At 35.8% G+C, this 16,249-nt stretch overlaps 1 protein-coding gene across 5 annotated transcripts; it reads right to left on the bottom strand.

Annotated features, from left to right (window-relative positions):
• Positions 1 to 859: 859 nt before the first annotated feature.
• On the bottom strand, positions 860 to 11,653 carry LOC117907056 (phosphopantetheine adenylyltransferase-like). Of its 5 annotated transcripts, none has more exons than XM_034820413.1 (7): positions 11,539 to 11,653; positions 9,669 to 9,817; positions 9,494 to 9,565; positions 2,556 to 2,615; positions 1,914 to 2,008; positions 1,373 to 1,478; positions 860 to 1,245 (listed from the first exon to the last, which is right to left on the bottom strand). In XM_034820413.1, the coding sequence occupies exons 2-7, from the start codon at positions 9,786 to 9,788 to the stop codon at positions 1,129 to 1,131; spliced, it is 570 nt and encodes a 189-aa protein (XP_034676304.1). In that variant the 5' UTR covers positions 9,789 to 9,817; positions 11,539 to 11,653; the 3' UTR covers positions 860 to 1,128. The 5 variants fall into 5 exon arrangements, with proteins under 5 accessions (XP_034676304.1, XP_034676305.1, XP_034676306.1 ...); XM_034820414.1 differs by having other exon boundaries at positions 860 to 1,236; XM_034820415.1 differs by having other exon boundaries at positions 1,373 to 1,442.
• Between the last annotated feature and the right edge of the window lie 4,596 nt (positions 11,654 to 16,249).

Below are 16,249 nucleotides of genomic sequence, written 5' to 3'. Positions count from 1 at the left end.
CATGTGATAATAATGGAAGAAATATGAACAGAAACCATAATGAAGCCAATCCAAACAAGAATTGCTATAAAATAAAAAAAATAAAAAAAAAAAAAATAAAAAAATAAAAAAAACATTAAAGGATATTGCCTACCTTAATATAAGCCAAAAAAAACTATCTACCTTAATATAAACCAAAATTAAAAACCATAGAACATTTATCCATAAATATATGTCACCAACCAAGGTCATAAAACTAAAAGCCATGCAAAGACAGATACTTGAAATTCCCAGTAAAGTATGGAATGGAAACTAGAGAAAATAAAAAAGTTAAAAAAAATATATATATGAAACTAATTCAAGTAACAATTTGATTATGTCAAGACTTCTCCCATCAAGATCATACTTCACATGATTCAGTTTACAGTCGTAAACAAAAATTGAAATCTAAATGAACAACAGTGATCAATCAATATTATGAAAATGAACGATCAGGCAACAAGTAAATTCACTCAAGAAAGTTTGCTCAGTGACCATCCATAAACAATACATAAAACCAAAAATCAATGGGCGGTATGAAGAATTATTGATAAACAAGAGAGGCACAAAATACAATAATTAACTAAAGAGAGGAAAACCCATAATTCCAATGGATCCACAAAAAGATAAATATATCATCTGATAGATTAGAAAATGTACAACCAAAATCAATGGCATTCAGATATGCTAAGAAAATGACCCACATAAGCAACAAAGAAATATAGAGAACAAAAAAATAAAAATTAAAAAAGGGAAAAAGAAAAAGACAGAGACAAAAAATATAGAGTAGACCCTAGCCAACATTTAAAGGGAAAGGAAAAGGAGAAAAGAAAGGAAAAGAAAAGAAAAGAAAATTCACCACTCATAGGGGGTGGCGTTTTTCTAATACAGCCAAAATACTGTTATTGGAATTACATTTCCAAGTTGTCATTAAAATTAGAAGGCCTATTAAAAATAAAATATCCATAAATGACATCAATCAAATGCCCATTGGAATTAATCCTTCCTAAAGTACACAGCTTGCCTCAATTCTGTCTTAGAACACAGAAACTAATTGTCTGCTCCCAAATTTTCTGCTTCTAAATTTTCTCATTTTCCGCCAAACATTATTCAACTAAAAGCAGCATTCACCATCTTCTCAGCCTCAAGTCTCCTCAATGTTGTGGAACTCAGCTTTTCTCCAGTTGATTCCTCAGGGAGGATGTCAATAACTTCAATCTGCACAAGCTACTAACAAGTAAAAACCAAAACTGACAATCTTCTCAAGTAATTAATGAAGAAATTGACTTTGCCTAAAATACATATAGTTGGGAATTTCAAATGGATCAAGTATACAGAAACCAGAAACTCAAACCTTTAGTTGCGAGAGGCCTCTCTCAGCTCTCTTCTTATTTACTGATAGTCCCCCAGGTAAAGTCTCCTTGCTACATGGCATCCAAATCCAACTAATAAAAAAAACCCTGCCAAAACTTGCTTGGGACAATTAATGAGAATTATGGCTCAGCTCGACCAGTTCTGTTCTCATAAGTCTTTTGTTTAACTCTATAATTTCATCAAGAACCATAAAGCCAGAACAACTATAGGTAAAAGTCACCCAATTGGCCCAATTCACAAAGCCAGACTGACAGAAATTTGAAAGCAAAGTTCGCATTCTTCGAGTTACAGGAACAGGAAGGGACATGGAGGAGGCATTAGACAGAAGATAGAGAATGTTCAACCATCCAATCATTAGACAACTTATTGATTCCCAATATACATACAAGTTGCATTTAGGCATATAGTCAATAAACTAAGAAAAATAACAAAAATAAATATGCAAGGGTGCTCTGCAGCGTATACATAAAAAGTAAAAGGAAATAAAGTAACATGCTATTGATGATTGATTAGTGACAAACCTGACAACAATAGCCTCCAAATTCTCATCAACGATTGAAGGACCATAGGGGTCAATAATTGGTTCAACTTGCACTACTAGCTCTGGTTTGATAGACTGAGCAAATACTTGCAGGAAAAAAAGAAAAGATAAATTGTCTCTACCACAATAAAGAAAGAAATGGTTTACTTTACACTAAATTCCACTGTTGAAGTGAGCACATAGGGCCTTTAGTACCACATTGCATCCAAGCTTGGGAGTCTGTCTTATCAAAAAATAGGTTGTGGGTTTCATGATCTGTGTTCTGTCAATTTATAATTTACTTGTATGGTAACTTTCAGTTCAACAAGCTTCTGTCATAACTCATAAGTATGATACACCAGCGTTTCCTCCTTAAATATTTTCCAGAAAAGAAAGCCCCACTGTTAGGCATGCGATGGAAGGCAATTAGGCTGAAAAACACATAATGAGACCATAAGGTGGGGAGGCACGTGATGTACTTCAAAGTTCCCATCTCACCTACGATCAGCAGACCTGCCTATACAGCCCCTTATTATTGTACTTCGGCATATGAAACTCATTTCATGTCAATTTTAGGAATGACTGACATGTGAACACTGAAACTAAAAAGAAGAAACAGAACACAGCACATTCTATCTTATACCTTAATATACTCTTTAACATCATGCACCCTTTTCTCAATCGGTGCTATTAGATCAGCAAACTGCAAAAGAAAAAGCAAGTTGATACAATTGTGCATATCTTGACTGTATATGGAACAAAAGAAGTATAAAACTGTCAAAAGCACAATACAATCAGACTACAATATAAGAGAAGGAAACCCACTAAAACTTGTAAAGCAAAATTGTCTCTAAGTGGATGGCTGATTGCAGCCGGAGTATAAGAAAAAACAGCACCGAAATCTTATTATTTTTTAATAGGAAGTACAACAGGATTTATAGATGACTCTAGGATTCAAAAATCCTTCAATTGAAGAAACCAGAAACCTTATCCTAACAACCTGGTTGATATCCAACCCTTATTTGAAAAATTAACCCCTAATCTGATAAGATTTAAAAAAAAAGAAATTAACTTCTAATCTTAACAGACTTCAGTGACTAATTCAAATCAACAAATATTTGAATAATTCAAACTTCAAACTTTTCGACACTCTCCCTCAAGTTGGGTTGTACAGACTGAACATGCCTAACTTATTGACTTGTTTCTCAAATGGCTTCTTTGCAAGTGCCTTTGTAAGCAAATCAGTTATGTGTTCACTTGTGGGAACATAAACCATACAAATGGTGTCATCTTCAATTTTTTCCTTCATAGAATGTCTATCCACTTCTACGTGCTTTGTACGATCATGATGAACCAGATTGTGTGATATGCTAATTGTTGCCTTATTGTCGCAATACATCTTCATTGGTCCATCTTCTTTTATTTCCAACTCTTTCAAGAGATGTTTTAGCCACAAGATCTCACATATGCCATAAGCAATTGCCCGAAACTCTGCTTTTGCAGAGCTTCTTACTACAACCAGCTGTTTCTTGCTGCTCCATGTTACCATATTTCCCCGTGCAAGAGTACAATAGCCTGAGGTTGATCTTCTATCTTCCACAAAACTAGCTCAGTCTATATCAATTATCCTTCAATGCTCCTTCATTCTTCCTAAAGAAAAGTCCTTTTCCAGGAGTCCCCTCAAGGTACTTTAGGATTCTACAAACAACTTCCAAATGCTCTTCACAAGGTGCATGCATATATTGACTTACAACGCTTATTGCGAAGGCAATATCTAGCCTAGTGTGCGAAAGGTAGATTAGCTTCCCAACTAGGTGTTGATATCTACCAGTGTCAACGGGAGTGCCACTCTCTCGATCTCCTATTTTTTTTACAGGATCCATAGGTGTATCTACTGGTTTGCACCCAAGCATTTCGATCTCCTTCAGAATATCAAGAACATACTTCCTTTGAGATACTGTAATACCAGATCTATTTCTCACCACTTCCATTCCCAAAAAATACCGTAGCAACCCAAGGTCCTTGATTTCAAACTCGGTAGCAAGTTTATTCTTCAGCCGCTCTGTTTCTGCTTCATTATTTCCTGTTATAATGATGTCATCAACATAAACAATGAGAATGGTAACCTTCCCATCTAGGTGTTGGTAGAACATAATGTGATTGGTCTGTGTCTGGTTGTAACTTTGCTGCAAAATTGCCTTAGAAAACCTCTCAAACCAAGCTTTTGGAGATTGCTTCAACCCATAAAGAGATTTTTTGAGCCTGCAAACCTTCCCAATTCTTCTGTCTTTATCAAATCCAGATGGCAAGCCCATATATACTTCTTCTTCGAGATCTCCATTTAGGAAAGCATTCTTTACATCAAGCTAGTGGAGAGGCCAATCTAGATTGGCAGCAAGATATAGAAGGACTCTCACAATATTAAGCTTAGCCACTGGAGCAAACGTCTCTTGATAATCAATTCCATAAGTCTATGTGAAGCCTTTCGCCACTAATCTTGCCTTGTACCTCTCAATGGACCCATTTGATTTGTATTTCACTGTAAATACCCACTTGCACCCAATTGGCACCTTTCCTTCGGGCTTCTTGACCAAATCCCAGGTCTGATTTTTCTCCAAGGCTTCTATCTCATCCATCACAGCATGTCTCTATTTCAGATCCCTTAATGCTTCTTGAATGTTTTTGGTAATTTCAGCACCCGAAAGTCTTGAGACAAACGCTTGCAGTGATGGTGAGAGATGTCTATAAGATACAAAATTAGAAACGGAGAGATGTGTATAAGATACAAAATTAGAAATGAGATGTCGGGTACAAGTTCTGACTCCTTTTCTAACTACAATGGGAAGGTTAAGATCAGTTACCTCAGGAAGAGCATTCAGATCTGATTCTTGGCAGGACTGAGGGTCCATTTTGTTCTCCACTCCTTTGGGATTGCTCCTACGCAAGTAGACCCGTTTCCACTGTGCTGGGATGCTGTTGAGTCGTTGACACTCCAGATTTGGCAGGAAATGGCACAGCTGTTTCTGGGTTGGCTGTTTCTGGTGGGCTGTTTTTGGCTGGTACAGATGGATTGGCTGTTTTGGCTGGTGCTAGCAGCAATAATGGCACACAGAATCTGGTTCTTTTTTGGGTGGCTGTTGCTGAAATTGGTGAGATGAAAAAACTGGCAGAGCTGAATCCCACTCCCAAAAATTCTCTTACTCACACTCTCCCCTCTGAAGTGAATTTTTGGGATAATATGGCTGATTGTCAAAAAACGTGACATCCATGGTGACAGTATTTTCTTTTTTCTAGAGACCTATAGCCCTTTTGTGTGACCGAATATCCAAGGAAATTGCATGACAAGGCCCTGGGATCCAACTTGTTTTGGTTTTGGTCATGTATATGGACAAAAGCTTTACATCCAAAAACTTTTAGAGGTAGGGAGGTTACTAATCGAGTATGGGGAAGCATTTGAGGACGTTGTTTAAGGGAGTTTGGTATTGGAGTACTTGGGTTGGCATACGGTTTATAAGGTAGCAAGCTATAAGAATTGAATCTCCACAAAAGGTTTTTGGAACATTTGTGGTAAACATGAGGGAATGGGTCACTTCTAATAAATGTCTATTTTTTTTCTTTCGACAACCCCATTTTATTGGGGTGTGTTTACACATGAACTCTGATGAATAATCCCTTGTTCCAAAAAATAATAATTAAGTATAGTGTTGAAATATTATGTACCATTGTCAATACATAAAATTTGGATTTTTGCATTGTATTGATTTTGAACCATTAAATGAAAATTTTTAAAGGTTTGTTTGACCTCACTTTTTTCTTTCAGTCAATATACCAAGATGACTCATGTGTGATCATCAATGAGTGTGATAAACCACTTTTTCCCAATTATGTTCTAAGTGCAAGATGGCCCTCAAATATCACTGTGTATCATGGAAAAAGGTTTGGAAGATTTGTATGATTGGGATGGATAAAAAGAGTGTTGGTGTTTTGCAAGTTAGCAAATTTCGTTTTGAAAAACATCTTTATTTCTAAAAAGAGATGGATACAAATGTTTTAAATACTGAAAATTAGGGTGGCTTTATCCAAAGTGTCACAACATTATTTCTTGCTTCCTAGACAAAGTTGAAGATTCACAACTAGTAGTTAGAGTGTGCTCATTCGACTTGTTGCTTTCCTCAAAATAGTAGAGTCTATCACGTTCCTTAGCACTGCCAATCTTTTACCCCGGAGTCACTTCTTGAAATTCACAATGAGATTGTAAGAAATAGGCAGCATAGTGAAGATCTTTGGTAAGTTTACTAATAGATAGTAAATTGCATGAGTGTTTTGGAATATGGCGAACAACAGAAAGAGTTATATGGGTCCCTAGAATTATTTTACCTATCCTTGCAACTATTGCAAGGGATCCATTTGCAATTTTGACCATAAGGTGACTAGAATCAAGAGTATAAGTGGAAAATAAATTTGCACATTCTATTATGTGGGTGGTTGTTCTTGAATCTATGATCCAAGGAACAATTGTCTCCAATGAAGTAGTCAAGGCATTTTGAAATGTACCTTTCCGGGCCAACAAGTATCGATTTGATTTTGAGAGGCATTGGTGATGGATGTTGAAGGAACAACAACCAAAGATGGGGTTTGTTAGGACGATGAGTCTACATTGTATGTTGGCAATTTTGTTCCATTTTATTTTATGGCTTAGGAAACTTTTTAGATAGTAACTTACTCTCCATTGAAGATTCAAGGTTATTATTCGTTCAATCAAAAAGTCATAGGTAAAAAGGTTTGATTTATGACAAGTTAGGTGTTTAAAGGGTGAAAAGCGAATCGGTATATTTTTTGTGGTTAGTTTATTATTTTGGAAAAATAGGGGACGGTCAAGCAATGGAAGTAGCACTTCAACGCTTATACAACACTCAAGCAGTTATACAACGCCCGAGGCGCTCGAGTAGTAGGTAAGTATGCTCGAGCACTCATCGTAAATATGGCAGAATATTTTTTGGAAATTCACAAATATTGTATTTGGAAAATTTGGGATACCGATCTCCTTGGGCCCAAAGGCTTATATAAGCCCTTCTTTTAACCCATTTTGGGTTGGACACTTACCAAGAGGTTTAACCTAACTTGTCTTGCCATTCCCAATCTCTCGGGAGATTATTGCTTCGCAAACATGATCAAGTTATAGCTTTTGGAGAGTAAGTCTTTAGGGTAAAACAGTCAAGTAATTCTGTGTGACTTGATCTCATATAGTGGATATAGATTTGAGGTCTTAAACCCTTTGGTTTTTTTATCTCCACGATTAGTATGAGGATTTTCCACATAAAAAAAATCTTATGTCCATTGCATATTGATTTGATTTTGGATATTATGTTTATCCCTAATATCTCTTGAATTAATCTGGGTATATAAATTTCAATCCTTATATTATAATTTTTAAAAATACATTCATTCAACCCTCTCTAGGTATTACCTTACGGACAGTGGTTTTTCAAGGTCAATAGTTTATATGACTGTTCTAATTGATTTTTATTCAAGTGGACATTGAAAGGGCTCTCTCCCTAGTTATTTCCAGCTTCGGATGAGACTTGCTAGCCTCTGGACTCCCTCCTATTTCCACAATTATCATTCCAATTAGGCAGTTTACCATGCAACTCTCAATAGTTCTCAAGGCTATGATTTGATCGTTAGCAATGGTCGCACCAAAGATTGTCATTCTTGCATGTATTACGAGCATCCCCATGAGAGGCATCAAGCCTGCAAGCAACCAAGGCAAAGTTATCAACAGGTACATTGGGTGTTTTAGGTGTTCCAAGCATAACCCGTTTTCGGGCTTCTTCACAATAGACTTCAACGAAAATCTCTTCTATTGCATGAAGTGGCTTGATTCCCAATATACGTCTCTGCACTTCGTCAAGATCTCTATTAAGTCCAACTAGGAAGTCATAGCTCTTCTCCTTGTTGATTTGAGCTTGGAAGCATTCACTGTCTTTGGTACAATTCCACTTAAAGTCATTGGCGACGTCTAATTCTTGTCATAGTTTAGAGAGCATTGTAAAGTACATTGCGACATCAGTTTCTTCCTAATTCATATTTCAAGCCATATTTTGTAGTTCAAACAGTTGGGCTGAATTTTCCTTGTTGGAATACAATGGATTGAGCGAGTCCTAGATTTTCTTTGTTGTTGGGTAGCATAAATAATTGTTCTGTATTTCGTCCGTCATTGAGTTCACTAACAAAGACATGACAATTGAATTGTTAGCATCCCAAATTGGATACAAAGGATCATTCTCTCCTGGTTCACAAATGGAGCCATCAAGGTAACTCATCTTCCCTTCGCCTTAGATCACCATCTAGACAGCACACAACCATTTAAGAAAATTTTGCCCATTTAATTTCTTTGTTGCAATGTGAAGTGGAGCATTTTCTGCAATTAAGACGGTGGGAGCAATTGTAGGGGCATCTAACAAGTATCCGCAGACTCTTTCAAAACGTTGTCGCTACTTACTCCAATCATGGCCATGTTGACCATTGTTTTCTCTCGACTACTAACTGGTCGGCTCTAATACCATGAAGTTGGAGTAGAAGAAAAAACAGAAAGCACCAAAATCTTATTATTTTCTAATAGGAAATACAGCAGGATTTATAGATTGACTCTAGGATTCAAAAATCCTTAAATTGAGGAAACCAGAAACCTTATCCTAACAGCCTGGTTGATATCCAACCCTTTTTTGAATAAATAACTCCTAATCTAATGAGATTTAAAAACAAACAAATTAACTTCTAATCTTAACAGACTTCGGTGACTAATTCAAATCAACAAATATTTGAATAATTCAAACTTTCAAACTTCAAATTTTCCAACACTGATTCTTAAAGTTTACTCAAAAGCAAATTCATGGGAAAATGAGTTCTAATGACCATTACAATTGAGATGCAAGTGCTTAAGATCAGTGAAACAATCTCCAACCATTAGAAGAGCTTCTTCCATAAAGTTTACAAGAAATTGTTATTGATGTAATTCTTAAATGAATAGTTGCCACCAGCTTTCCAGAAGGACCTCCCAGGAGATCATTTTAAAGGAGGTGGTTTAAGAAGAGCTAAACCAGAACTAGCCATTAAAAGTCATCCTAAATTCAACCTCCATGAAACAAAATTTCAAAAATCCCCTTTAGATTCAATAAAAAAAAAAAAAATGTAACTTTGTACTTTAGGAGATCAACAAGTGAAAAGTTTGTAAGGAATAATTTAAATTTTTTGAAAGTGAAAATAGACTACCAGATAATAAGAGGTTGCATCAATGAAAATTGTAAGTATAGGATAAAATCAAGATAGAATAAGCTCAATGCATGCAACAGTTGTTGAGCCAATATGCAATAACATCCAAAGTTTATCGGGGCTAGGTTGGAGTTCATAGGGAAATAGTTACAAACACCACATTTATGCAACAGCCTACCTAAACATTCATGTACACCCTCTCTAATGAAAAGGCTAAAAACAAAGACCAGTTGCCAGTCAGTAGCATGCAAGAGTTAATTACATACATGGGTAAGTAATCCAATAATATATGCAAGGCTGACATCTCACCTGTTTTTTACTCAACATGGGTCCATCACTAACCCCAATGACAATGCGATCCCTTGCAACCTCAGCCGATGCCTAGACCAAGCATTTCACCACCATTAAAGAGAAACAAAGAGGAACCAGAAAAGCACCATTTTTATGTTTTCCAGAGGTTTCTGGCAAATCAAACTGAAGGAACCTTGAGAAAAAGCCGGTGGCCGTCATGCAATCTATCAAAAGTTCCGCCAAGAACAACAGCTCCATGTGAATTTGGTGGAGAGATATTCGAATAGGCAACAGAGTCTTTCACAACCGCCATCAGTGAAATGAGGTCTACAGAGAACAACTCTGGTCGTGGAACAAAAATATAAATTAAAAAGAATTAAGCCTTAGGAACTTTCAGACAGGATTTTCATTTCATATATCAGGAAAGGAAACCCAGAATTCGCCTGCCCCACCAACCACTTCACTCCCCAGGACACATTAAAGTTAACATTTTGAATATTAGCATTTTACCAATCTTTAAGAAGATGCAAGGACTTGGATTGTCATGAGCAATACATTGTCAAAGATCTCTCAACCGTTTGGTGGGCCTATATTTGTAGAAATTTGACTCAATGTGCCCTGACCAACCCAAGATGGACATTTAACATACTACTAATATTAACATTTGTTGGGGTCCAAATGAGGTCCATCCACATAAGGTTTGGTATCTTCTACTATGATCAGTTTTTGGCTCTTCAAAGTGGTGAGCAAGCAACTGCATGTTAAGCCCAAAATGGGCCGATTTGGCTCTTAATTTTAGACCCAAAAGTGGGCAGCAGCTGACTTGTTGTTGCAGGCTAATTGAAATGGGTATTAGTTGGTATTGAGGACAGCAACAAGGGAGAACTTTGGGAGTAACCCATGCAGTATAAATTGATCTTTACCTAGGGAAATCTCCAACCAAGCAATTTTTTACAAGCAAGACCCAACCTCAAAGTCACAGTTTCAACCATGAAACAGCACAAAATAAACCTGCCGATAAACAACCACATACACTGACAACCCACCAACAACTCCATATTACTGGGATGCACAACCTAAAGGAACACAGTAGCTTTCAGTCCTGGGAACTGACATTGCAAGGGCATGAGATGGACATTAAAGGATCAAGTTGGACCTCGCCCAGCAATGATGTGGCAGTTCTCCCACCTAAAACTCCTAAAATATCCCTACTCATCACTGACTTAGAAGGTTGAGGGTGTCTGGCTACTACCACACTGTTGTCTAAAGCAGGCTCCTACACCTGAATTTTCAACACCTGACCAGAGCTTGCATTAAAATCAAACAAGAAGAATACCAATATGGGGCAAACTGAGAAATGGGAGGCCGGTTGACGTAGGATATAGAGTGCAATTCTTTATTTTCACAAAAAATCCTGTTAACTTGTTTACAAGTCCTTGAGGTAGAAAATTCACATACCCACTTCAATCTCAAAGCCTCATGTTATATCTGATGACTGTTAAGAATTAAAATGCAGCTCAGCAAACATCTTGCAACACATTCTGTACCACTAAAGCATAGACAATGCAAGATGCTCAAACAACCTAAAAAACAAGAAGCAGGTGATAACTCTAAGGAGATGTTTCCATGCTCAATAATCAATATTGACCACCATGTAAGAACTATCAATTCCACACAGACAATGGCATAGTAATCAATCAAAGAAATACCAACAAAATTAAGGAGATTTCCAATGGATTTCCTTTTCTAAATTGTCCCAAGTTGTAAATCTCTCAATACTCCAAACAAACCAATCCAAAACACCATTGAACATAGGGAGGAAAACCCAATTCGCAAAGTTTGTCACAAACCAACATCATTCAATAGAGCGAGAAACAAACAAAATCCAATTAATTAAACCCATGTGTTGAATGACAATGAGAAAAGGAGTTTCTGACGAAAAAAGAAAGAAGCAACAAACCCACGTTGAGAACTAGATTTCAAAGCGGAGAGACAATGAAAGAAACACACACACACACACTCACATATATATATATATATAAAGAGAGAAACAAACCGCTAACCTAAGACGTAGTACAGGTAAGGATTTGACGGTGGCGCAGACGACGTCGTCAGCGGTGGCGATGTCGGCGACCGCGGAGAGGAGTGCAAACTACAGAGCTAGCTATGAGTTTTTCTTTCCATGGAAGGACGAATGTGAGCGTGTTTTCTTTCCAAGCCCATTTGGGCCGGAAAGATGAGCCCAAATGAAATGGGCCTATTTTCACTATACTCGTATCTTTAAAGCAGGTTCATTAGTGTTGATATTAAATTAATGGCCTAATCTGATTTTTTTTTCCCCTTGAAAACAAGTTTTTAATCTTGAGTTTAACTTGAATGCCTTCAATTTTATGGCTTAACCTAATATAAATACTTGTTTTCCCTTGAAAACAAGTGTTTAATCTCAAGTTACAATACTTCATTTAATTTAATCCTAATATAAATTCATAGATATTTAATCCTTCAAATATTATAAGATTAAGGCGGTATTTGTTTTTTAGATAAATAGAAAATGTTAAAATATTTTGCTTTTTCTATTCATTTAAAAGTAACATATTGATATCAACCAATATAATTAAACTGAATATATTGATAACGAAACTGAATATATTGATAACGAGTTCACTTTAATTATATTGATTGATATCAACATATTACTTTTAATTGAATAGAAAAGTCAAATATTTCGGTTTTTTCTATTTAACCAAAGAACAAACACCATCTACGTTATTGAGTTCAATTTCGTTTATGTCATACCATGTTCTCCTAATAAACTCATATGTAGCTTCTTGCTATCATTGAATTACTTTACTTCAGAAGCAATTGATGACTCAATTGTGTGCCATTGTCAGATTTTCTTAAAATAGTTATTCCAAATATAATTAAGTTGTTTCACTAGCATTAACTTGCTCTAAGTATGGAAGAGGCTAGAAGAACCTTTTAAAAGAGAGTATTCTCTTGACATTTCCATCTCATGTTCTCTATATTGTATCTAATCGTTTTTCATGTAATCCATGTTCTTAATCATAGGGCAATTTATCTAGGTGGTTTCTTGTATGTAGTCATAGAAAAATTTTATTAGTTTTCATTTTCTAAAGGAAAACATATATTAGAAGGGCCTAATAAAAGGCATGGCATAGTATACAAGAAGTATACACAAAACGTCCACTAGTAATAAGGGAAATGAACAAAAAGCCCCTTCACCTTATACTCTAATATAGACATTAATCTTAGATCCACACAATGAAAGCAATTCCAATTTTTAAAAAATTGATCTTTAGGATTAAAAATCTAACATTTAGGCTTGAATATTTTCAAACCTTAAATTCCAAATATTGAAGACAACCTCGAAGACCTAGAGATTTTCTACTTGATGACTCACCCTTAAGCTTTGGCATAGAAATGATGGAAATCTCCAAAAGTGGAGGGTAAGATTTTCTTTAGAATGTAAGGGAAAAGAATGAAAAATAAAACCCTAACCTCATAAAGGGTATTTATAAGATTCCTATTGGGCTTAAGTAACTTGAACCATCATGGGTTTAGGTCACTTAAAAAGAGTCATAATTTATTAATTAACTCAATAGGGCTCCAATTAATCAATTAACCCAATCCAGAGATGTTATCCATTAATTCATGTGCAACCTTGCATAATTACCAAAACACCCTTATACACATAAGTGAATTTAGAATTGATCTTATCCTCATAAAACATACTAACAAAGTATATGAGCTCGGATGGGAACCACAAGGACCCATAGGACAGTACTAGCTCCCTCATAATCCAATTTTAAAGTTGACTCAACATCCCACTATAAAGAATCAATTGCACTCCAATACCCTATGTATATTACTACGAGACATAAAGTGCTTGAACCATAACCCATTATCCATTTTTTACAATCTCCCCATAAACTGGTGTTCATAATCTAACAACGTGGAAGCTACAACCTTTCAACTTTACCTCTACCATCCTTGAGTTTTAAATCCTTTTATAGTGTGGTCAATTGACATATTTTAGCTCACCAAAGCTAATGTCAAGTTCCAGTTAAGGAACTACTATGGTTATAACTTATCTGAACACACATCCTTAAGATCACCAATGGGACACATTGTCTTAATTCCATGAGATATCATAGTACCTCTATTAAGAATATGTACTGCTACCGACTTCCACTAACAATGACCCAATCCATAGGGAATATGTGATGGCTTTAGGATTTTACCTAGATCAAAACCATTACTAACATTGGCACAAACTTGGTATTCTTTCAAGGTTGAGAAACAATACACCACAACAGTTTAATGAAGTCATGACTACTTAATAGCCTTATGTCATGACTCACCTAGGTCCTATCCAATGTGTAACCATATATACTAGTGCACTCACCATAGAAAACTTATTTCAATGACCAAGACCAGTCATCTCTCTAATTAGGAGGTAGTACAATACAACTTCTAATGGGTTGCCTAGACCCATGAACTAGCTGTGAACAAAACATCTATTTGTAAGGAACCCATTACTTGGATCTTCCATGCAATTCTTAATGCACTAAAGTTATGTACAATGCAAGAGATGTTAGGTGAAAATGCTCATAAAGTACAATACATAGAATAAGGAGGGATAAAAGTGAAACTGAATTATCATTAAACAAATAATAAATTCCAAATCTCTTACATCATGTTATACTTTTAAGGGCTTTATCCTAACAACTATGTAATCCTCTACATATACCCTAGCCCAATTCCCAAAAATGTATAAGAAAATGGATTTGAATTGTGCAGTCAATCTGCTTAACATCATTAAAAGCCCTTCGACAAACATAAGGGAGCAACCTTCCACGTTTTTCATTCATTTTTTTCCCCATCAAAATAGTCACACCAACCCAATAAGTTCTCCATAACTAAAAAATGCATAACCCACTGCACTTCAAGAAGAGAAAAAATCAAGTACCATATCATTCTTACTTTATAACAATATAGAAGCAAGTGATCTATCGTTCCTCCTCACCTTTGCACAAGTAACATCAACTCAGGAGAGTCCAACCCCTCATTTTGAGTTAGCTAAGAGTAAGGATTCTATCCCATGACATTTCCCAAGAAAAAAAATTAACCTTTATTAATACCTAAGACCTCTACACTTGGAAATTAATTGGAAAATACTCTCTATGTCCCCTAGATAAGGAAGAATATAGAGATCTAACTAAAAACTTATCGTACTTGAATTCACTCTAACTCGATTTTCTCTCTACTCATTTTTTAATTAATAATTATTCTAATTTCTGAAAGAAACACTCCACTTCATCCAACTCCTAATCATTAAATGGCCTTAAAAAACACAAGGGCTCTAACCACCCTCATCCCGTCCAACTCTAAAACCTTTGTCACTCATCCATCTTTGTTAAAAACTAGAAAAAATAAATGCAAGAAGGCTTCTTCCAAATTTTAATCCTCACGCTACAAGTCTTTTTAGAATTTTATCTTTTTTTCATTCCCAACTAAAAGGTGAGACCTACTCTTTATAACCTATCATTCATGTCTGATAGCTTTCAATACCCTCACTCCATAATCATCTCTCATCCCTCATAAACACCATTCCATGTCCTTCTCTTCAAACTTCCCTGTTATGATTTGTTTCCATGAGGATTCCTTCTTTGTAGTAAATCTTCAATTCTACTTCCCAAGCAAAGCTTTGTTAAGGATGGAAAGGTTGTAAATTCCAAGGCCCCCATATTTCTATCTTTCTTTTCCAAACAAACAAAATTCCAATTAACTAAATAAAACCTTTTCTCTAAAGCTCCATCTCCCCATAAAAAATATCTTTAAATCTTTTCACATCTTAAACTAACCTTACTTAAGACGACAAACAAGGGCATGAAATAAATCGAAAGACTTGATAAAGTGCTTTTGATCAAAGTGAATTTCCCACCCTTAGAAATGAATTACCTTTTCCACATCACTAATATTTTCCTAAATCTCTCCTCCACTACATCCTATACCCTGGAAGATTTTAAAAAGCCTTTTAACTGTAGGCCCAAGTAGAAAGTGGGCAACCTCCTAATTCTACAACCTAACATCGAGGCTAATTCCTCCACTTTAGCTATTTCTCCAATAAGAATAATTTCAATCTCATTCAAATTAATTTTGAGGCTAAAAATTATCTCAAATCACAGAAGCACCCAACTCAAATATCTTGACTAATCACGATTGGTGTTGTCGAAAATCAAAGTATTGTTGTCAAATAAGAGGTGAGACACTTCCAACCCCTCCCCACCTCTTCTTCCCATCTTAAAACTTGTAATGAAGCCCTTATGTACTCTTGGCTCTAGTCAACATTTGACTAAGAGCTTCCATAACTAAGATGAACAAATAAGGGGATAGGAGGTCACCTTGTCTCAAATCCTTAGAACTTTGGAAGAAATTGAAAGAGGTGTCATTAATGAGGGCAAAAGAGCTTGTTGTGGAGATACAATATTTTATCGATCTTATCCACCTTTGTCCAAACCTCATTTTTAGACATGACCACAAATAAGAAATCTCAATTGACATGATCATAAGTTTTCTCAATATCTATATTTAGAATAAGCTTAGACAAGTTGCTTTTATTCTTGAGCCATTGGCTTTAGTAGCAATAAGAATTGCATCTAGAATTTGTTTGCCCTCTATAAAAGAATGATGAAAATCTAAAACCACATTTCCCACCACTCTCTTAATCTTGTTTGCTACTCTTTGGCTAGT

Source organism: Vitis riparia, chromosome 18 (genome assembly GCF_004353265.1).
Source record: "Vitis riparia cultivar Riparia Gloire de Montpellier isolate 1030 chromosome 18, EGFV_Vit.rip_1.0, whole genome shotgun sequence".
In the NCBI taxonomy this organism is placed as follows: Eukaryota; Viridiplantae; Streptophyta; class Magnoliopsida; order Vitales; family Vitaceae; genus Vitis; species Vitis riparia.
The sequence above is the reverse complement of the archived record's forward strand: the minus strand, read 5'-3'. Positions and strand labels throughout refer to the sequence as shown.